The sequence below is a fragment of the Gymnoscopelus braueri genome (assembly GCF_963280865.1).
Source record: "Gymnoscopelus braueri genome assembly, chromosome: 19".
NCBI classification, from domain to species: Eukaryota; Metazoa; Chordata; class Actinopteri; order Myctophiformes; family Myctophidae; genus Gymnoscopelus; species Gymnoscopelus braueri.
In genome coordinates this window covers 40079654-40103807 of record NC_137621.1, presented here as the reverse complement: position 1 = coordinate 40103807, position 24154 = coordinate 40079654, and the positions used below count along the sequence as shown (strand labels likewise).

General features: G+C 39.8%; 2 protein-coding genes across 4 annotated transcripts in view; both read right to left on the bottom strand.

The window, feature by feature from the left end:
- Nucleotides 1-1382: 1382 nt before the first annotated feature.
- On the bottom strand, nt 1383-1889 carry LOC308074797 (cofilin-2-like; the record flags this gene model as incomplete). Its single annotated transcript, XM_080414297.1, has 1 exon — nt 1383-1889. The coding sequence occupies one exon, from the start codon at nt 1887-1889 to the stop codon at nt 1383-1385; it is 507 nt and encodes a 168-aa protein (XP_080270423.1).
- Nucleotides 1890-9473: 7584 nt separating this feature from the next.
- Nucleotides 9474-24154, bottom strand: part of crybg1a (crystallin beta-gamma domain containing 1a) — a 63915-nt gene continuing 49234 nt past the window's right edge. For all 3 annotated transcript variants that reach the window (XM_080414473.1, XM_080414474.1, XM_080414475.1), the window contains 12 exons: nt 22780-22940; nt 21233-21359; nt 19223-19368; nt 17093-17219; nt 16766-16795; nt 16306-16418; nt 15479-15611; nt 14628-14767; nt 14158-14281; nt 13679-13837; nt 12199-12361; nt 9474-10331 (listed from right to left, as the gene is read on the bottom strand). In XM_080414473.1, the coding sequence (XP_080270599.1) occupies nt 10243-10331; nt 12199-12361; nt 13679-13837; nt 14158-14281; nt 14628-14767; nt 15479-15611; nt 16306-16418; nt 16766-16795; nt 17093-17219; nt 19223-19368; nt 21233-21359; nt 22780-22940 (1512 nt within the window). In that variant the 3' untranslated portion in view covers nt 9474-10242. The remainder of the gene's footprint in view (nt 10332-12198; nt 12362-13678; nt 13838-14157; nt 14282-14627; nt 14768-15478; nt 15612-16305; nt 16419-16765; nt 16796-17092; nt 17220-19222; nt 19369-21232; nt 21360-22779; nt 22941-24154) is intronic.

Genomic DNA, 24154 nt, shown 5'->3' with positions numbered 1-24154 from the left:
ACACAATCGATTGATCGATCATTAAAATAAACATGCTCTGAAAAAGCACACGGCCCACCCATCTGACTCACTAGTTAAGTGATCAGGCGGGTGGTTTTCAAGTGGGCCCTGATCTAGAAAAGGTTGGGAGCCGCTGATTGACTTGATGTGGGTCAGATTCATTCACCCCTTGTCGTTTCGTCTTTTCTGGATTAAGAGTGAGTGTTGCTTCCACCACTGCAACACCAACGACAAACACTTTCTCATTAAACATCGTTGTAATTAAGCTTCGGTGCTTCAGCGTACACTGCAGGCGTAAATGTACTAATGGGGACAGTGCAGGGCTGACATGTTTACTAAACAAAAAAAATGTTTTTGTAGTTTAGTGCCTTTTATTAGAGATGCTAATAAAAGGCGACAATACATAACATCCACCATTCAATCATCAGTCTAAGTGACTGAACACTGGCTCCAAATCCATCGCTCCTCATCTGAGAACACAATATAAATCAGATTCAACCTTTAATTTCAAGCACCCCCAGATTATACATTCGGTCATCCATTTGATACCTTTTTTTTTTTCTTGTTTTATGTCTGGGACCCCAATTTACAATCCTCAGTGTTAATTTAACTCTGAGGTACAGACCCTTAAGGGTCCATTTGTGACCCCGGTGGTCCCCGGACCCGTCGTTGAGAACCAGTGTTCTACAGTAGATGACTTCTAACCCATCATATCCTCCGTTTGACAAGTACGACAAGGAATGTGTGACCTTGATAAACATCAATGCCATTATGGTTACTTTTATTACAGCGTGGCTCCTAGCTGTCTAGAAGAGGGGTCTAGTCTGTGTCTTGTCTGTTTGCGGCTATTTCCACAAACAACCATTGGACCGATTAGCGACAACTTTTTCTTGTGCTCGTTGCCATACAGGCGAAGGAAGTGCCTGATTCACAGGTTCTCATACTTTTTAATTTCAAGGACCCCCATAGCTCTTGGAGTTAGACCTGTAAGTGTCCATTTGCAACCCCCTCAGGAGCCCATAGGGTCGCTGGAACCTGCTTTTATTTGTCATAATCTCAGATCAAACATCCATATTGGGTCAAGACTGACATCATCATCAACATAACATCAGAGATCCACAGGGAAGCCACACCGTTATTAGACCCCATCTTGTTTTTTATGGACGACTAGAAATAAGATTGTAATTTGGGATTTACATCTTCAAAACAGAAACAAAACAAAAAAACAAACAAAAATAAAACTATTATTCAACTGTGGTTCCCCCCCAGAAGTGCCACAAATGATGCTAGTTCTTGCCTCTGCCCTTCCCCTCCATACCAAGTTAGAATGTTGAACCCCGCAGATGTTTCTAGTATGACTCATTTGAAGCCTGGGACTAGATTTATAGATTTATAGGACATCCTTCCACAGTGACTACGTCCACGCCGCCAAGCTTTTCAGCGAGGGTACGCCTGTCTTTGATGTCTTCCATACTGTTGACCTGCCACTCATGCTTGATGCCCGTGAATTGATTCTTGATGATGTTTTTTGAGGTGGCGTAAATCATCTTACTTTTCAGGGGAGCATCATCTGGAGCCCAGAAGATGAAGACCAGCTCTTCCTTCATTATCTCCTTGGTTTCGTAGGTGGCGTCGTACAGAGCATAGCGGCAGTCGTCTGTGGGCAGCATCTTTACAAAGTACTGGTAGGGGTCCTGGATGGTGTTTCCTATGTCTCCCAGCAGTATCTCTTTGCCGGCATCAAGGACAATAGTCCGGTAGTCCTTGCTCAGGCAGAACAACACAGCCTTCTTCCACTTCTTCTTGTCCTCGTTGTCCTGGGCCTTACGCACTTTCATGTCATTGAAAACCTCAATGACTTCATCCGCCACTTTGATCCCAGAGGTCATTGATGTTTTGCAGAACATATTTGAACCGCGGGTCTGCTACAACTCTCAGTTCTTTTAAATCAAAAGACTTTCTGCTCGCTGGTGCCTTTTACTTGACTTGCCTTGATGTTGAACTGTGCTATACAAATAAACTTCCCTTGTCTTGCCCTACCTTCCTGTTGCAATAGTACTTGTCTCAGGTTGGAAACTGAATGAGGTAGCTGTGAAGACACCTTTATTTATACTCCCGAACTCTCCCAAATTGGTGCATCACAGCTGCACACCGATTGGACAAAGTATTTTGATGTAACCATTGCTCTCTGGAAGCAGAGAATACACTCGGTTTGTATGGTGTTCCGTATGTATGTACAGTATGTATCCCAGATAGCAAAATATGAGTGAGTGAATCAATGTTGAAATAATATGGTTAGGCTTATATTGATTATATTTAATCCATGTTGAAACCAAGCATCAAAATTATACACAAAGCGCTAATTGTTGGATTTTCAACCATAACTGACTCTAAGTCAATGTTGATTCAACCATCCTCTAAATTAGTTAAGGAATCAATATTGATTCCTTAACATTGATTCAATATAAAATCAACTAAATATAGTGGTCAAATTATTGTCTGTCTGTGGCTGACTGTACTCTGTCTGTGGCTGACTGTACTTTGTCTGTGGCTGACTGTACTCTGACTGTACTTTGTCTGTGGCTGACTGTACTCTGACTGTGGCTTACTGTACTCTGACTGTACTCTGTCTGTGGCTGACTGTACTCTGCACTCAGTGAGCGTCATTACTGTTGTTTTGCTTGACCGGCCGGTTCAGCCTGGAATGGACCATCCCCAAACTACGCTTGGTTATTGGACTTTGATGTCCTTACCGATCGGACAGCAAAGGTCAACGATCTTAACTTCACCAAGACCGAGGTATTATTAAGCCTAATTCATGTTCAGTGACATGACGGTGTCACGCACTGAAAACAGCTCACAATGCTTCGCATAAGCTTGTAGCCAGGTCGGCTATTTGTTTGACTTACCAAATCTTGAAAGGGTGTCACAAATCCTCACAGACAAAACTGTGAAAAATTCTGTGTTCAGAATCTGACATTAGAATTGTGGAGGTAAACATGACTCAAGTAGTTGGTTTTGAATCAATGATAGCTGTTCTATTGACATAGTAGAACAGCTATCAGATAAAATGCAGGAGGTGTTTACATTACCTACAGATGTTGACATGGAGATTGTTCAAATTCAATGTGACATTGAATAAAAAAGAAAATCAATCAAACAGAATATCTAAATGTGTATATTCATTGAAATGTGTAACTCAATATTATGCATTGAAGAGAAGATCTCTGTAATATCAATTTATATTGATGGTTAATTGTCTGAAAATGTACATTAACAGTTTTTAAGGTTTTCAGTAAAGAAGAAACTAAAAATCTCTTTCTGCCTAAGTCATCTACAGTAGGTGACTTGACGGCAGCACCTCGGGAGGATTTAGGGGTTAAGTGTCTTGCTCAGGGACACTTTGGACACATTGCTGAGGCCTGGGAATCGAACCTAGGACTTATGGCTTCCCAGGGGGCTCTCTTACCATTCAGTTATGGCCACCCCATCATCAACTATTCTAAGGCATTTGTTCTCTGTAACAATAAAGGGGTTTCAGGGGTTCCCCAGCAAAATGAGGAATAATAATGTCATATAAAAGACTGTCTCTCGTTTTTGACAATGTATTTGATATTACCTTTGAATTATTTAATAGATTATGCATTTGTCCGGCAGAAGGAGGCAACAAAGGAGTATATTGAAAAGTGGAAATGGTCATGTTTGTCTGTAGATTTGTATTTATTTATAAATATTTAACCGAAGAAAAGTATACACGCATCAATACTGATGCGTGTAGATCTGCTATTTTCGACAAGTGACACCGTTGTATGACAAAGTATGAATCAAGCTTCAGTGTACGAGTATCTGATTAGAATCTTATTTCAAACCACTTAGGAATGTGATTCAGATCTGATTCATATAAATCAGGGAAAAAATTACAGAAAAAATTAATGCGAAAATAGCGTATCTACGACTACAAGCTCACAGAACGTCTAAATGTGACATGTTGTGAGCTTGTAGATAAGCTATTTTCATTATATTAGATCTACTATGTTCATTATATTTGAAATAGGGCTTAAGTGATATTCGTAATTCATAATGTATTGTTTGTAGTGGAGTCAAAAGCACAATATTTGTCTTTGAAATAATAATAATAAATAAATAAAAAAGGTAAAGTAGACATATACTCATAAGACCACATAAGAAAGATTTGTGTTTAAAACTTTCAAAAGCATTAACACATTTCAAGCTATTTGCAAGATTTGAACCCAGGACCTTAGAAATATGTAGAGAGTCTTTACACAGTGAGCTATTGTGCATATTATTGTTTATCAGAAGCCAAATAGATTCATCACAAAAAAGCCAGAGGCTTGTTTCCATTGTGCTCCAAACTGCTTCAATCAACTGCACAATCCAGACAAGCAACAGCACAACAAACAATGATATATATAAAAACTAAAATAAATCCAACTGCATATCTTGATATATTTAGTTTTGTATCGTTGTCAGGAGAGAAACAGAGTTGGAGCAGACAGCATGGTAGGTCACTGTGTTAAGACACTGTTTGCATGATCCAAAGGTTGAGGGTTCAAATCCTCCTGCTTCTTTACTGTGAAGCATGTTTTGAACACTAATATCCAAAGCACAGTGGCTCACTGGGTTAAGAGCCCGCCTGGGGAACAGGAGTGTGCAGGTTTGAATCCTGGCCCTGTCACAGTCTCCCCAACATCTTGACAAAACTGCAATACTTTGTTTTTAAAGCTCTGGCTTTTGTGTCATTTTCTATTTGGCTTTCACAACTCAATATGTGTGGTGGCTCACTAGGTTAAGAGCCAGTCTGGGTACCAAGATGTCACAGGTTTGATTCCCTGTTGTTTCAAGTTATCCATGATATTAAAAGAATCTTGACATTTTATTTTTATTTTTTAAGTTTTAAATACAAATCTTTCTTATGGGAGCTCTTAGGCACTACATTTCAGATTGGGGTATGCGGCCAAATTCATATCAATTTGCGGGTCCTTTAGGTTACAGAAGCTGTCACTTTGATCATCAACTTCATGTTCAAATGTGTTTACCTGTAGACTACAGGTAAACATATTTGAACAGGCTGTAGATCATATGTCACACTAAACAAAATGGTGCTAAATAGTGCTAAAAGTGGTTATGCACACCTACGTGGCACTGCCGATCCAACCAATATATCTGAGTCTGTGCTCAGGAATGTGTCAAAAACAAAAAGATCTCCATAAATTCAAGACTTCATGGAGTGCGTAATTGATAGGAAATAAGTGATTATTGGGTGAACCGTTCTTTTAAGTGTCTTGTTCAGGGACACTTTGACACATTGCTGAGGCCTGGGATCGAACCTGGGATTTATGGCTTGACAGGCAGGCTCTCTAACCATTCAGCTATGGCCACATCATCAACAGTGATTCTAAGGCAGTTCAATTCTGTAACAGTAAAGGGGTTTCAGGGGAAACCAGCAAAATGAGGAATAATATAATAAAAGACTGTCTTGCTAATAAAGCGTCATGTCTCTCATTTTCTACAATGTATTTGATATTACCTTTACATTATTTAATAAATTATGCATTTCATCCTCTATATATTGTCCAACAACCTTTATGATAAAGGCGAAAAAGATAGTTGACCCGTAGGAGCAAGATTGTTCAAATGCCAAGGATTCTGATATGGGATTTGATCCCATGACCTTGTGGTCTGAAGTCAAGAGCTCTTCCAACAGAGCTAACCAAGCACACTGACCTTTGTACATTGACATTACATGAACGTGATGGGTCATTCCACCAAATTAATTAAAGGCATTTGGCTCATGCACTTTACAAGTGGGCTTATTGTCAGCAACAGCCAAGAACACAGGAGTCTATCCCTATTACAGCACCAGACCCCAGGGAGACAGACACATGCTGATTTGCCATTTCCAGGATTTGATTTCCAGGATTTGAGTATTGAGTCCCAAGACTCAAGGCCCAAAAGAGAAATTTGATGTCTTGGGACTCAAGGCCCAAAAGAGAAATTTGATGTCTCCGCGGGAGTAATTGGTTCGACTCAAGACCTTGAGTCTTGGGACTCAAGGCCCAAAAGAGAAATTTGATGTCTCCCCGGAATCATACGAGGAAGTAAAATGTATAATAATCAAGAAAGGAAACATGGCCGCAATAAATGGATCCAGGGAGAAAGCGTGGCAAAGTATTGCCGACAAATTAAATGCACAAGTCGTCCAAAAATATATACAATTTATATGCAAGTTCATAAATATATAATTCAGTTAGGCTTAAACATGAGGAATGTATAGTGAATATTGGAATTATCGCCTACTAATCTACAATGCGATAGCCTATTATATGTGCCAAGCATCCAACCAATATGTCTGAGTCTGTGCTCAGGAATGTGTCAAAAACAAAAAAATCTCAATGAATTCAAGGCTTCATGGAGTGTGTAATTGATAGAAAATAAGTATTTTTTGGGTGAACAATTATTTTAAGTGTCTTGTTCAGGGACACTTTGACACATTGCTGAGGCCTGGGATCGAACTTTAGATTTAAGGCTTGACAGGCAGGCTCTCTAACCATTCAGCTATGGCCACATCATCAACAGTGATTCTAAGGCAGTTGTACTCTGTAACAGTAAAGGGGTTTCAGGAGAAACCAGCAAAATGAGGAATAATATAATAAAAGACTGTCTTGCTAATAAAGCGTCATGTCTCTCATTTTCTACAATGTATTTGATATTACCTTTATATTATTTAATAAATTATGCATTTCATCCTCTATCTATATATTGTCCAGCAACCTTTATGATAAAGGCGAAAAAATATGGTAGACCTGTAGGAGCCAGATTGCTCAGATGCCAAGGATCCTGTGCGGGGATTTGATCCCATGACCTTGTGGTCTGAAGTCAAGAGCTCTTCCAACAGAGATAACCAACCACACAGACACATTGACATTAGATGAACGTCAGAACGTGATGGGTCATTCCACCAAATTAATTAAAGGCATTTGGCTCATGCACTTTACAAGTGGGCTTATTGTCAGCAACAGCCAAGAACACAGGAGTCTATCCCTATTACAGCAGGGACACTTTGACACATTGGGAGAGAGACCCAGGGAGACAGACACATGGTGATAATGATTTGCCATTTCCAGGATCCACGCAGATTGAGAATAGTGGCATTTCGGAGCACTTAGTTTAGTGAACCTGCACTGCCTGGCCCAGGTACTGCCTGGGTAGCCTACTGCCTTTGACATTTGAGCCATCTGGCTCCTGCTATCTTTTTTCGCCTTTATCATAAAGACCAATTATTTGTTTACTAACATTGAGACTGGACGCACAGTGATTGTTTCATGCAATCAATTCTCAACCTGTTGTTTTGGGGTGCGCTGGTTTCAGCACACCCCAACTCTTGTGTGTTGGCTAGTGAGGCGCGTCCTAGCGAGACCTAACCTCGCGTCACCAGTCTTTCCACCTCGGAGGAAAAAGCGAGACCTGACAGAATGGGTTTCATTGCTCGCATACTGGTTGCACGCATACTGGTTCAGTATGCGTGTGTGATGTCGTTTGTTAAGGGGTCTAAAGGTAGCTGGACAATATAGAGGATGAAATGCATAATTTATTAAATCATATAAAGGTAATATCAAATACATTGTAAAAAATTAGAGGCATGACGCTTTATTTGCAAGACAGTCTTTAATATATTATTCCTCATTTTGCTGGTTTCCCCTGAAACCCCTTTACTGTTACAGCGTAGAACTGCCTTAGAATCTCTGCTGATGATGTCACAGGTAGTTAATAGCAATCATATCTTAGATTTATTGAATTTAGAGGGGGTGGGGGGGATTTTACCATTTCGTAATTCATTGTCAGTAATCCATCCTATCAGCGTTTTGCGACGACGTCTTATCGACGTTGTAAAAGACATGTCTTTTCAACAAATATCTTTACCCACTGGGCACACACACACAACGCCCATACGCCGTGCATACGCCGTGCATACGCTGTCCGAGTCAGACCTCAGTCAGCAGCTGTTTTGCAAAAAATACGTTGAAACGTCAACTCACGTCTGACTCGGACGTCGTATGAACGGCGTATGCACGGCGTTTGGGCGTTGTTGTATGTGCGCCCAGTGCAGGTACAGACGTCTGTCTTTGTGCAACTTGAATTATGGATTTTTGATTGCATCTTAAGTTTTAGATGGCTTTTCCCAACCCCGTAGCCTAAGTGAACGGTGAACACCAGTGATATTGTAAGTTTATTAAGTGGAATTCATAATTCATAATTGTCAATTATTGTTTCCCCCCTTCCTACAAATGTAAGGCAAGTTTTAGATTCATCACGCACAAACCTTACATTTCCCCACCAACATAGAAATAATGCTATCAGTAATTTATCTACATAATGTATATACACAATAAAAATATGCTATGAATAATGATGTTGTTGTCAGTAGGGCTACCGTTTATAAAGCCCTGCTGCATTGACTTTTTTCAGCCAGCAGGTGTCGCGGCAACAACATGAGACCAAAATACTTGATAGTTACATGACTTTTTGCCTTTTGTAGTCAAATGCATTTATATATAAATAAATAAAATAATACCAGCTAATGTCCCTGCTGGTTGAAATCCTTATTTTTTTACTTTAAGGTCGACATAATAATTTTAGGCTGCTTTACTTTATGCTCTTTATGGTAGTTTAGTTAATGGTAGTTAATAGCAATCATAAACAATCTCCTGTTATCGGACGGTCTGAGGTTGGCAGGTATGGTCCTTCACATGAAAATGTTTGAAAACCACTGTATTGTTTGAAGGGGCAGCCATAGCTCAATGGATAGAGCAGCCGCATGTCAAGCAGAAGGTGTCAGGTAGGCCTACAACTCCCACCCTCGCCAGGGTCAAAAACTTTATATTTGAAATCCGAACGTTTATGTAGATGAACGGGTCAAAAATGGAGAAAGTGCAAACACCAGGTTGAAGTTCATCCATGACGGTCATGACAGATCCAGACTGCACTAGTGGTTTTGTTTACATTCGACTGCATGGCTCATAAGACGTTACCATATTGATTTTATCCCACTGTTGAGGGTTAGGATTATGTTTTATATATTTTGTTTAAGACTTACAGTAGGCTGCCTTGCCCCACTATAATATACAGTGACTGATATGAATTAATAATATACTGGACCATACGTAAAATGAAGAATACCTTGTGATGTCAGTGACATTTTATTACAAATAAGGAATAAGGAAGATTCTCTGCGACCAAGATTCAAACCCACACATTTTGGATAGTGAAACCTCACCTTTCATTCTGCACCACCAGACCTTTCACACTATTGTGCTATTTGAGGTCAGGTCATATTTGAAGTTGAAGGGAGAGGTGTCAGGTCAAAAGAAGAAAATCCACAGTAAACACCTCTCCGCCTGACAGAATGACTGAATCTACGCCTTTTGTGCTTCAAACCCTCGATATCTAAAATAAATAATACGTTGTTTGGTTTTCATGTGTATGCTTCTCCAGAAACAAAAGGCAAATCTTTATTATCAAATGTAGCAACAGCAGTCTCTTCAGCATTTACATATTTACAGTCAAGACACAGTGGTGAACATCGTTTCCTTAAATGTTAACTGCTGATGCTTCCATTCAACCTAAAGCTGGTAAATTTTAAAAACCTACAGGTTAATAAGATATCAAAACTTTACAAAGGGCAAAAGAAGTTTCCCTAAAATCATCTTTAAACTATTAAGGCACGTGGAACAACATGAATGAAGCAGTCAAAAAAACAGTCAGAAAAGATTGAATCCATATTGTACTATTATGGAGGAAGGTTGAATGCAGCATTAGCACAGGGCTGAGTTTTCAGTGAACGAATACAGAGCAATGGGATTGAAGGTGCATTAAACTGTCTCTTTGGTATGCTGTGCCAGATACTAACTAAAAGGAATCAATCAAGGAACAATCAAATGAACTATCAGAACATTTTCAGAACAAAATAATACATACATCATTGATAGAAACAGAAATACCTACATATGTATCTATCTGTACAAGTGAAGAGTACCACTATGTTTCACATCAGACAGGTTTCAACAAGACAATCATATAAAGCCATAGTAAGACCAAAGTCCAACTGGGGCTAATTTCTGGTGCAAACTGGGTCCCAAAATGGAGCTGCATCACAGAGCTACAGTAAGTCCGATGGGCAGAGCTGCAGCAGAGGGCTCTTAAGAACATGGCAGAGCTGGTATATTATAGAATCTGCAATGTCCACCTTTGGCTCAGCTTTCTCTCATCAAACGTGTTGAGGATCACCTGGTTCTTGTCATACTGCTGACCCCCTGTGAAACAAAGACCATCAGTTACAAATCGTGTTTTACCTTACAATGAAACCCCACAAGACACTCAGAAGGTATTCCAGTAAGTACCAATTTTGGGCATGTCATTCTAGTAAAAAAAAAGGTCCCATTTTTTTTTTTTTTTAATTTTTTTTTTAAATGTCAAGGATTTTCACATTTTTTTTCAAAAGATCTGATCTATAATCGCGCCATGATGCAACTACACACTGCGATCTTGTGGATTGGCTATTTTCACTATTAGTTGTATGACAAAGTATATAGTGTTTAAGTGGTTATAATTTTGGTCCCCACTCCATGTTTTTTGTCACTGTGCATTTGCACATACAGGAAATATTTCCTCTGCATTTTACCCCTCCTAGGATGGAGCAGTAAGCAGCCAGGGGTTAAATGTCTTGCTCAGGGACACTTCGACATCGACCCTGGGACCTTTGGCTTCCAGGGCGGGCTCGCCCCACAGGTTAATCCAGGGTTGCCTAGACATTTTCTAGGCTATCCCAATGCCAACATCACTGTAGATGAGTGGAATTTCAGCTGTCTAAAGAATTCCCAGAATGCATCATAAAAACATACACCAATTTTAGATACCATTCATAATAATACCTCAGAATGATATAGCGCTTTTCTAAGTTCTCAAAGTCACTTTACATAAGGGAGGATAAAAAAAAACTGTATAAGAAAAGAAAAAAAACTAAAACAACAATATGGTTGGGGAGGGAGGGGGCACACCAGGTTCGGAGCTTGCACCAGGAGGTCACTGGACCTGAGGGAACGGGACGGATAGGATGATGGATAGAATGATAGATACTATAGGCATTGCGAACTATCCTGCATGTGTTGTTGACGTTAGATCCTTATCACTGTACAGTAGGTGCTACCTTGGAATCCTGTTGTACATCACTGACCCTTCAGTGAAATTCAGGTTTGAGACAACCCAGATATCTTTAGTGCTGTACAACTGCTCCTCACCAACACACCAGGAGATGGCGACATTGGGTTAAGACTGAAACTAATAATGAAGAGATTGATGCCAGCACTCACATTGTGTCTCTCAGATACTTCTTTTATTTTACTTGAAAAGTAAAGAGGCAACAAGGCAATCAGGACGCGTTTCGACTCTATGCTTTCATCAGCTAGGCCCATTAGCTGATCCTGAGCCGTGCACCCGGCAAGTTTGTCTCATCGTTCATGTTTGACTGAAGTGCTCGCATTCTTTCTAGTAGGACTGAAAGCAAGTCTGCATCTGTGTCATTTTAAGATTTCTTTGGCTATTCAAAAATAGCAGATGTACAAGTTCATAGCGTGGCACCGAGTGCCTTGGTACTCCTTGGTACTCGCGGCACCGAGCGCCGCGCTATGAACTTGTAGATCTGCTATTTTTGAAGAATTGTGTAAATTTGTGCAAATCTTTGAATATATATATATAAATATATTTTAAAGCAAATATTTTTAACTCAAATGTTTGCATCTGGGGGGGTCTCTGGAACAAAATATTTTGAGATGGGGGGTCCACGACCAAATACATATCATTCTGGGGGTCCTTGACATGAAAACGTTTGAGTACCACTGATGTATAGCAACATACGTTTTTTCAAAAAACGGTTAGGATTTATAAGACATTTGTAGAATATATATTCAAAGATTTTCATACATTTTCACGATTTTTCTAAAATAGATCTACAAGCTCATAGCGCTGCACTCGGTGCCGCGCTATGAGCTTGTATATCTGCTATTTTTGAATAGCCAAAGAAATCTAAAAATGACACAGATGCGTTCCCGGTCTTAAAGGGTTAATCAACAAAAGCAACTTTAGAAGCATACAGTACAGTACAGCTCGATAAGCCAGTGATACCTTTTATCTCCAGGACCAGCTCAGGTTTGAGGTGGCACCGAACCAGGCCGTCCGCGGTGATGTTCCACAGCTGGCTGTCCTTGCCACGCTCTGGGGAGACACACAGCCGGCTGCCAGCCATCATCACGTTGCTGGTGGTCTCCAGGCAACATTCCTCTACCAGCTGCACACACAGAGGTGGAGAGAGAGAGACACAGAGACAAGACAGGGACATTAGGGCAGTGGTTCCCAAACGTTTTAGCTCGAGACACAAAAGAGAAATTTGATGTCTCTGTGAAAATAGCAGATCTACAAGCTACAAGCAACATGAGCTATTCTCACTTCTTCTTAAAAGTTACATTTATGGAATTTCTTTACATTTATTTTATGTATGAAATTATTTTGAAAATTGTACAATTAGTTTTTAATGTAGAAACAATATGTTTTATTTTATTTTATTTTATTAAAAAAAGATCTTTTGAAATAATAATAATTTTAAAAAGAAAAAAAAGGGGGGATATTTGCTCGCGACTGACAAAAATGGGTCCCGACACACTGTTTTGGAAACTGCATTAGGGTAATCAGTCACCTTGTTTGTGGTTTTCTTAAAAGCAAATATCATGCTGACAAATGGAATGAGAAGAATAATTAAGAATCAGCAGCATGTAAATGCGCATGAGGAAATCCAAGGTAATTTTCAAAAGGTTCAGGCACTATTTTGTATGCATTTACTGACTTCTTCAACTGTGGATGTTTTTGCGATATTCTATTATATTTTTCTCAGTTTTAGTCCATTTCATGATTTTTACACAATTTGAAACTCTAAGTGTGCATAGACCCAAGACCCAAGAGTGCATAGACCCAGGAGAAAGAAAACACTAGAGGTTACAGGAGTGCAAAGTCATAATAGCGTTCACATTACAATCACAAATTCCAACACAGAGCTACACTTAAACCTAAACCTGCTGCGATTGGAACCTAACCTTCCAACACAACTATCAGTTCTTTGGCGATTCAAAGATTTTTGGACACACCACTTTTAATCTAAAAGACAGCTACACTGTCATTTTGAATACATTCTTGAGCTTCTATGTAACAAATTGAGATACTGACATCTCACATCAATGGAGTAATCTCATCTCAGAAATATAGCAAAGGTCCGACCCTTCCTGTCACAACCAGATGCAGAAAAACTTTTCCATGCCTTCATCACCAGCCGCCTAGATTACTGTAATGCTCTACTCACAGGACTACCAAAACAAGCCATAGACAGACTACAACTCATACAAATCTGCTACCAGATTAATAACCAAAACAAAGAAAAGAGAACACATCACACCAGTCCTGTACACCCTACATTGGCTCCCGGTCTCCCATAGAATAGATTTCAAGGTCCTACTCCTAATTTACAAAGCATTCAACGACCAAGGCCCTTGACATGAAAAAGTTGGAGAACCACTGCTGTAGCTAACCATGACCAGTCATTGATCAATGTACGCACCTTGCAGGATAGCAGCCCACCCTGGTAGAGCCAGACGTGCTCCACTCCCCCGGTCTCCTCCAGGGCCTGTAGTCTCATCAGTTTGATCTCATCCAGGGTTCCTGTCAGGGTCATCACACAGCCTGTCTCCTTGCTCCGCAGGCAGAAGTACATCGGTTTCTGTTGGAGTAGAGATCACATTCATTTGTATAAACATATATTTAAAATGATTGCGGTCTGGTGATCTGTGAAAGGAGTATTTAATTAAATTATAAAACATTTGTCCTAAAAAATATATCAAAATATGAAATATTCTGATGAATACTATTAACAGTTTGGTTTTGAGATATAAAAACATATTGTCCCCATCCTATAATCATTCCAAAAAAAAAGTCACCAAAATAAAGAAAGAAAAAAAGAAAAACAGAAATATTTTTTTAATTGTATAGCGAAGAAACATGATCACTCAGCACTAGTGAGAATTGTAGATGACTCCATACCTGAACTAATGGTCGTAGGGATCCAATCCGCTGCCAGCCGCTAAACTTGCACCAATCACCAACCTCGCTGGGCTGGAGCAGGATCTGGTGACCGCGGTAGCTAGAGCCCTCGTACAATACCCACCTGCAGAGACCACCAATAGTTTGTTCAATAAAACATACGTAAAAGATAAGGAAAAGTCACAAGTAAAATAACTGCACCTGCAATGGTCATCTATTGCTGCCAGATAAACTGACCTGATTAAAGGGATTTTTATGCATCCATGTTGAACATTATGTTACCTTATATTAAGGATACTGTTTTTCAGTTCTGGGCATGTCTTCAACAGGGGATATCAATTGGGGAAATACAGTACCCTCAAACTAATTTAATAGTGACTTTCTGTTATCACACATACATCAAAATGTGTCTGCCTTTACTAATAAAACATAGTGAAATTAAATGAAAATAATTTAAAATTGTGACGCACATTCCTCTGGCCACCACTAGGGAGCGTATGCATCCATCTAGGCCTGCCTGCAGTAGGTTGACAGTTCCGTCTGTCAGTGCCACCTTCCGACCCCTGCAGCCTGGCTTACTGAACAAGGTGATGGAGGGCAGAGAGAACTCCTGCGGTGACATGAAAGGGGAGAAATAAACAGGGAAACAGGGCAATTATAGATTTGTATTGCAAAATTATAATATTATCAATAATTATGGCCATTATCTCTATCTCTGTCGTTAGAGATATTTGGACCTTTTTTAGTAAACGTTTAACCTTTGGATTGTGGGGCAGTTAACCGCGGTTAACCGTCTATTGCGTCATATCAATAAATGAAGTTGCAGTCCTATGTGTGGGCAGTTCAAAAAGGGCCTATAACATGTATTGTAACATACATTAGGTCTATATTCTGTAAGGTTGTTTTCTTCTCTTCAAATGTTTTTTTTAAAACTTTATTAGGTATGGTGAAATATTGTATGAGGAACAATTATAGATAATGTTTAAGTGATTTATTCCATTAATAATTTAGTTCATATTTTATTTATTTTAATGTGACTTAATTTCAGTACATTTCAGTTATTTAGTTCTAAACGGTTAGTGACACACATTTCGGGTTTAACCATCCCATCCCTATTCAAGCCTTTTACAGAGCAAAGATTTGCAGTGAAAAAAAAACATGTTAAGCCTGATTTATACTTTGTCGGCGAAGGCGGTGCACGTCAAAAGAAAATCGGCTGCGTGACACTGTCATACAACGGAGTGTAAATTTAAGCATTAGAACATTGCAGAGAAAAATCCCAGCGGTATGAATTACCCCTCAGTCCTAAATGAGCACTTACGTGTCCTATGGTGTGTATGGATCGCATGGTAGTGTCAGGAGACGGGAAGCCCATAGCCTCTGTGTTGGAGTACTCTCCCTCCTCCAGCACGTACATGCGCCCTGTGAACTGGGCTTTGTCATACACCACCCAACTGCCACAGAGAGTACAGACACATAAAGCAGAGAGAAGACATGTACACACACATTATGGATTTGACACTGATAATCTTCACTTTTACTACTATATCGTTGTTGTCGGGCGGAAACCTCCAATCTCCATATTCAAACTTTTTGTGTTTTTTTCGTAAATGAACGCCCTACTTGAAAGCGTCACACGAAAGTATCAAAAGTAGCTGATCCGCAAGGCGACGCGTTTCGAGCTTGTTGATCTGCTACTTTTGCTGTTTTTTCATTTGAATCCTGAAAAGTAACTGTTTTGGACATCTTGGGCTTCCACCAGACAGAGACGATATAGTATAGATAAATAGTTCACTAAAACTAATGAAATAATGAAAACTAGGTGTGATAAAAAAATAATAATAATTAGTTAACTGAAATATAAATATAAATGAGGCTTAAAAAATATAACTAACTGAAACGGTATGGTGTATTTACAAAACGAACTATAAAACCTACAAACATTCTTGAGAAAATGTCCTTTTTCAAACAATAAAAGCCAAACTAGCCAAACCCATTGAAAAATTAAGTAAATCTAAACTGAAATTGAAAAGAAGTCTGAACAAAAATAAAAAATCTAATCTAATGAAAAATGCTGAACTATAACTATAATAACCTTGCTAAGAAAGCTGTTATGTCAAAGTTGATTTCATATCAAGTTGTGCCTACCTGCCAGCCAGCACCCTGCAGGACCTAGGCTCAAAGTCCTCATCTAGAGCTGCCACGCTGTCCTCCAGAACCACCAGCTTTCCCTGGCAGCCTGGCTCAGAAAACAGCTGCACCTACAGTATCAATAATACACGCCAAAACATCCTTAGTGACTCGGGCAACAGACGACAGACCTGGAGCAATACACTACTTCCATAGTCGTCGCTGTCAGGGCAGAAACCTCTTATCTCCATATTTTAACTTAAAAAAGTAGAAGATCTGCAAGCTCGAAACTTGTTTTGAGCTTGTCGATCTGCTACTTTTGCTATTTTTGTAACAGTTTTGGACATATGAGGTTTCCACCCGACAGACGATATACAACAGAAGGTCTACATCCTTAAGTGCAGCACTGAAAGATGTCAGCAAATCTGTCAAGCATGATGTTTTTGATGATAATTGTTGATTTATTGCCAGAACTCACCTTGAATTTACTCGAACCAGTCATGACGTCCTGTAAAATGCACAGTAAGAGCAATTATTACCAGCCTTGCACTGTAAAAGCTACACTAAATCAGCAGCCCAGATGTTACATACAAAGGAAAAACTTCTTGAAAGTCTTAAATGATTCATGACGGACTTAAACTCTTCCTAGTCGTGTTGAAGCATTTCTGACAGAGTTGTAAAATCCTTCCTACATGTCTTGAACCCTTGTGAGCAGACTTGCATCATTCCTATCGGTTTTTATCTCTTCCAACAGTTTTGGACCTCACAAGAATATCTGTGATTTAGCCAACAGAAAATGCCTTACATGGAAGACGGGCTGCATGGAAGACATCTTGGGGCTGTGTGCTCCCCAGTCCTCTGGACTCCCGTACAGGCCTTTCTCTAGAACGTAGAGCTCTCCATTGAATCCAGCGTTCTCAAACAACACCCACCTGCCATCAACACACAAACCACATCCTTAAATACTGTACAAACTGAGACAAATAATGCACATTAATGCTAACGTACAGTATGCTGACAATGACGTACGACAAAATATGATAAAGCAATACACAGTCCACCAGTACAGGTGGGCTGTCGCATCAGTCAATTTTTTTTATTGTAGGCTGGTGCTATACAGTAGAATTTGTTCTTAACCACTCAAGCCCTATACACTTCGCCAATAGCGAAAATAGCTCATAATGCCACGCTTTGTGAGCTTGTAGAAACGTTTGGAGGAAAATATATAAACAATGTCACTTTCCGTTTCCACCACAAACTCTATTCTTTTTCATTATCACTCAAGTCAATTAGTTGGATTGACAGTTGCACGGTCCTAACTAAAAGATGACGCAATGGATTGAGAGTCTAAAATTAAACACTGTGTGTGTTAGTATGTTTTCCATTCTGACCAAATCACTGGCTCTAAATCTGTCTTATCTTTAACCAAACAGGAAGTCTGTGCTTCTACAAGGCACTAAATGATTTAGCAGGCCAGCCAGACTCAGAATAAATTATACACGGTTCCACAAAGAATGGATAAAGGTTAACCAAATTCAATGTTGCCTGGGCAGGCAGCTGGCAGATATAAAGTACTTTAAGTTAAGTTAAGTTACTTTTGTTGTGTAGATAATTATGTATTATGCCGGTTGACATGGTGACAAAGTATTTTTTAAATAATTGTACTGTAGGCCTATATAAGCTGTAAGTTGTTTAGGAACTGCACACCTCCACAACATAAATAGTTATCATCTGTCTTTTTCTTTATTTTGTTGAGGTTAAACGAGTCCCAGCTAGTTTGAGAGCTCAACAAACCACATGCCTCGAGGCTACCTTCTATTACTAGTTGCATACAGCATTGTTAACATTAAGCTCTCCAAACTGGATATGCTGCTTCAAAAAGCCTATTATTTTAGCTACAGTGATATCATGCCCTAGAACAGGGGTCTTCAGCGTTTTTTCAGGCCATGGACCCCCTAGCTGAGAGAGAGATGAAGCAGTAACAGTCAATACTTAGCAAACTTGACCTTTCACTCTGTACTTGGTCTGCTCCTTTTCCCCCTCTACACCAAACCTCTTTGCTGAAAATAGCCGATCTGCAATTTTTGGCTTAAGTTCTCCTCAGAATAGGGATGCTAGGGTTCAAGTGGTTAATGTAAGAAAAGTTATCCTATCACAAGATTTGGCGGCCCCCCTGTAGTAACCCTGAGGACTCCTTAGGGGTCCCGGACCCCTAGATGAAGACAAGGGGAGGTGCAAACAAAAGTGTGGATTTGGCTCCTTTTTGTGGTTGGGTAGTTTTGAAAACCAAATTTCTTATTTTTCATAAGATGGTGCTTGTTGCAGGTCCCTGCAGAATTCTTACGCTTGAGACAGTAATCTCATGTCCTATAACCCAGTGTGAAACCTGTTGTATCAATTGTCTAGAAGTATCAATGCTCAGAGGGAGGTCTATCTGCTAGAAAAAGGAGACCAGAGAAACACCCACAAAACGGCCAGCGCACAATGGAGCAGATCACTTTGTTTTCCTGCTTTTTTTTTTTTTTTTTTCATGCCTGGCAGCTACAGCCCTATTGATAACCCTCGTGCACCGAAAACAGCCGATCTATAAACTCACAATTACTTTGACCAGGGGTCCTTGAGGGGGTTCTAGAGGGTCCCCAACTAAATGTGTTAATATAGCATCAGAAATCAGTTTAACCACTTTAACCCTATATACATGGACTATTTGGACTAGCTGATCTACAAGTGTGGGCAGTTCAAATAGGGCCTAAAACGCACATAGGACACAAATGTGTTGTGAGCTTCTTAGATCTTCTATTAAAAAAAACAAAAAATATTTTTGACAACAAGTCTTGCGTGGGGGTCCCTGGCACAAAATATTGTCAGATGGCGGTCCACAGCCAAATACATATCAATTTGGGGGTCCCTGACATGAAAATGTTTGAGAACTTACACTCCTGCTAGGACGTTGACGGACTGGGTCCTGGCAGAGAAGCTGGTGTCCTCGATGTTGGGAACCGGTCCCATGAAGTCCACCTTCAGACTTCTCTCCAAAAGGTCCCTCTCACTGAACAGTTTCACATAAGGCGACTGGAAACCCTACAGTGGATAATACATGGATTAAAGCTAAATAAAATCTCACGACTGAAAATCTTCATTAGGCCAAGTCCTAATGTGCGATCGGTGAAACAGCGTTTAAGGAGCCGTGTTTCATAAACAAGCAAAATATGTAAAATAATTATGTTTTGGTAGCCATGCAGCCAGCCAGTTGAAGAAATTGCAGATTGAGGCTTTAATCTCAACTCTTACAAAATATCCGAGATCATTAGGGTTTTCTGGAAGATTGAACATGTATTCTATTGCTAGACCACTTCAAATACTCTTTAATCTTAAAATAACGAATGATGAGTGATGAGTAATTAATGATGGTGAGTGACACGATTCCAAAAAGTCGTGCTGACTTTATGGAATTCAAATGACTGAAATCAGTCTGAGAACTTGAATCCATTGGATAATAACAGAAAGTGCTTCAAGATGCCAGTCCCAATAAACCAATGAAGACCATCAGACACCGGTAAGGGTCCATTTGGTCACGTTTGAAACAACCTTTTAAACCTATTTTTTTTTGACAGCCTGCGCCTAATTTAACATGGAGGAGTGTTTCTAGTCAGCAGGTGCCCAAGAGTGGATCAGATTTGGATTTAGGGTTAGTTCAAAACAAAACAAAAAACTGCATTGGGATCACCTTTACAGTACATTGTTGCTGTCGGGCAGAAACCTCTTATCTCCATATTTTAACTTTTTGTGTTTTTGAGTAAATTAACACCCTTCTTGATCATACTGCAGCGTCACTCAAAAGTAGCAGATCCACAAGCTCGAAACGCGTTTTGAACTTGTCGATCTGCTACTTTTGCTATTTTTGAATTTGAATCCTGAAAAGTAACAGTTTTGGACATGTGAGGTTACCACCCGACAGAGACGATATTCAATCTGTGATCATAGAATTATCTCAGCAAACATATCAATAAGAAATATAATGTTTGAATAATCAAATAATATCTTTAACACCCAAAATCCAAATCTGATCCACTCGGACAGGGACTAAAAGTTTTCAACTTGGGCCCAGCAGATCAGGAACGCTCAGTTCATCCCCTCTGCCGGATCTTAATTTTATGTGGCCGAGCCCTGGGGCTACAGCGGAGGGAGAGGTCACTATGTATGTTTCATTTCCTCTCCACCTCTTCCATCCACCTCTTTTAACAGATTTAGACCGGAAAATAATCTGTGTCATTTGGGTATAAAAAAATAGCAGATATACAAATCTTTGAATATATATATTTTTAAAGCGAACATTTGTCAAATATTTTGTTCCAGGGACCTCCAGAAGCAAAGATTTGAGTTACAAATGTTCACTTAAAAAAATATGTATTCAAAGATTTGCACACTTTCTTCCTAAAATAGCACCAAAATAGCAGGCACTCGGTGCCGTGCTATGAGCTTGTATATCTGCTATTTCTGAATAGCCAAAGCCTATAAAATAATGGTTTAAGTGGTTACACAGATGCGTTCCCGGTTTAAATGGGTTAATGACGCAAAAAAATTATAAAAGAAAACTCAGGCGACTGGCTGCTTTCCCAACAAACAGCATGAATTCAGTGTTAGCGTTCCATAACGGTTAGTGGTTCTCAAAGTGGGGTCCAGGGACCCCCATGGGTCCTTGAGGGGGTTACGGGGGGTCCCCAGCAAAATGTGTTAATATAGAAACAAAACGAGATGAACCACTTTAACCATATATACAGTACATTAAAAAATACAAAATAAATCTTGAATAGAATTGACAATTTTGAATTTTTGAAACATTTTAACAACATTTTGTCCCTAGCACTAACTATTTTCAGATGGGGGTCAAATACATATTAAAGTTCCGAGACCCACTGACATAAAGGTTTTAGATCATGCTTACAGCGAGTACAGGACGTAGGGACATGAATCCGTCCGCGTCCCCTCCCCAGTCACTGCAGTCTGCGTACTCTCCCTCCTCCAGGATGTACTGCCGCCCCTCAAACTCCGCCTCGTCGTAGCCCACCCAGCTGGCGGGGAGGAACACATCAAGGTAAAGATAAAGAAAACATTATGTAAATCATCTTGTTAATGAAAGACCAGATACATGTGGCAGTGGAGAGGATAACAGGCTTGGACATCCCTTTCTCTCTCGTCTGTTTCGTCTTTCGTCTGTTTATTTTTGGGTGATCCTGCTACTTAAAGGGATAGTTCAGCTCCAAAGTGACTTTTTTTCTATCGTTTACTCACCCCATGGAGCCTTGAATTCATGCAGATGTTGTGTTTTGTAAGCCAATAATTTGATGACCAGCGGAGTCTCCGGTACTCAAAGAGTCTCCATTGAGTCTCCTACCGGACACTTTGCCGTTCATCAAATTATTGGCTTAGGAATGCGACAAAAACATAAAAATCTCCATGAATTCAAGGCTTCACGTGGTGTGTAATTGATAGAAAATAAGTCATGTTTTGTGTGAACTACTCCTTGCTTAGTGTGCAGTTTGGTGATTGTTATGTTTGTTTATGTACTGGCTGGCTGATATATTTCTGATGATGCTGTGTTATAGAGCACCGAAGTCTGACGTCACTGCCACTAGAGGGCGCTGTTCCACGGGTTCGTGGCTTTATTTTTTGTGTTGAAATCCCCATTTGGGAATCTTAGATCACGTCATATAAGAACTGTGTTCCAAACATAAACACACCACCCTGGCGTTTTTGTCAGGGGGGTGGCTCTGCATCGTTTATGATATTCATTCATATTTGATACAGCCTGTTTCTGGCGAAAATGGAATTAATTCTGCCTTAAAAGTCTTAACTCATTCAGTGCCACTGGACGTCTAAGACGTCCAAAAAAAAAAGGGTTCTGAACATTGGAAAAAAATTCACCCAAGATATCATGATTTGAAAATGTTCTGCTCCATTCACTTCTTGTTTAACTTCTTACTGAAAAAGGCTGTATCTCGGCTCCTAAGCACTTTTTTTTTACAATGAATTTTGGCTCTGGCACTCAGAGCCAAACTGCCAGAAATAAGTCAGGAACTGAATGAGTTAAGAACTACTACTTCCGGGTCTGAAATCACTGTCCCCACAGCAGCCGCGTTCATGGGAAATGTAGTCTTTGGGTTGTTTGACTCGTTTCTAGTGTTTATATTGTGTTACTCTTTGGGTAAATGTGTACATTTACACCGTCAGTCGATGCTTCATATCCATATGAGTAAAAAGGCCAGGGTGGTGTGTTTATTTTTGGAACACAGTTCTTATATGAAGCGATCTAAGATTCCCCAATGAGGATATCAATACAAAAAGTAAAGCCATGAACCTGCGGAAAGCGCCCTCTACTGGCAGTGACGTCAGGACTTCGGTGCTCTATTGTGTGTTTTATGTTTGTGTGTTTTATGCCCTAAAAAAATCGAATGAAAGTGTTAATCAGTTAGTGAAAGACTAGATACTCACAGGCCACCGAGGATCTTCAGAGACCCCACAGTAGAGAGTGTTCTCCTCTTCTCAACATTTCTTTCTGCTTCCCTGTCTTCTTCACTTTCTGTGAAGTCGTACACTTCACTGTCCACCTCCATGCATTCTCCTTCAAAGCCCGGCTTCTCAAAGAGTAAGGCCTGAGGAAATGAGAAAAAAAGATGAGCGTCTCGAAATGGACCTTGCATTGACGCGTTGTGAGCTTGTAGATCGGCTATTTTCCAATAGCCGATGTATATAGTAAAGTGATTAACCCATTAAGACCAGGAACGCATCTGTGTCATTTTTTTTTTCTTTGGCTATTTATTTTAAATCGTGAAAATGTGTGCAAATCTTTGAATATATATTTTTTAAAGCGAACATTTGGAACAATTGTTTCAGGGACCTCCAGAGGCAAAGATTTGAGTTACAAATGTTCACTTTAAAAAAGTATATATTCAAAGATTTTCACAAATGTTCACGATTTTTCAAAAATAGGCAGATCTACAAGCTTGTAGCGTGGCACTCTGTGCCGCACTACGAGCTTATAGATCTGCTATGTTTGAATAGCCCAAAGAAATCTAAGAATGACACAGATGCGTTCCCGGTCTTAATGGGTTAAGCTGATATTGATGCTATATTTAACTACATTTTTTGGTTGACCCCCTGGGGGTCCCCGGACCCCACTTCGACCCCACTTCACTGATGTGCAATATCGTGACAATCAAGAATGTGTGTTATTGTGTGCACGCATTTGAGTGTGTGTAATGTGTATGTGTATGGCCCATGCTTGTCCCAGCAGGAGGAATGCCGGCCATTCCCCAGATTCCAGTGCCCATGGCCATGTACAATACAGTGCCCGTGGACATATTTCAATCAGAGAGTAACTACAGAAAGTCAGGGTTCAAAATACAGGGAATCTACGGGGAGTTCTGCTCCCCTGAAAGAGACATGAGTGCTCTAGGAAGCCTCATTTGAGACATTTAGGGGGAATTATTTCTGTATATTATTGTTTTTTTGGACATTTGCCTGATAAGGTCTATAAGATCTAAATGTTGCGCCATTAAATAAAGTGTTTGGGAGCTTTAAACCAGTGTGCGGATTATTGCCTTGATGGCCTGCACATGGCCTAAATACAGGTACTAGATGTGCACACAATCTCTGTTATTACTGTATACATTTATACAATAGGTTAATAGTAGGGTAATACATTTTAGTAAAGCACTTGCGTGTTTATTTGCACGGTTTCGCTATCGCAATCACTCTCCACTGGGAAACTACGAAAAAATTACAACACACAGTGGACAGGCTAGGTTTGAATTACTTTGTTAAACAGACCAGACCCATATTGCTTCCATCCCATGACAATGTTGAA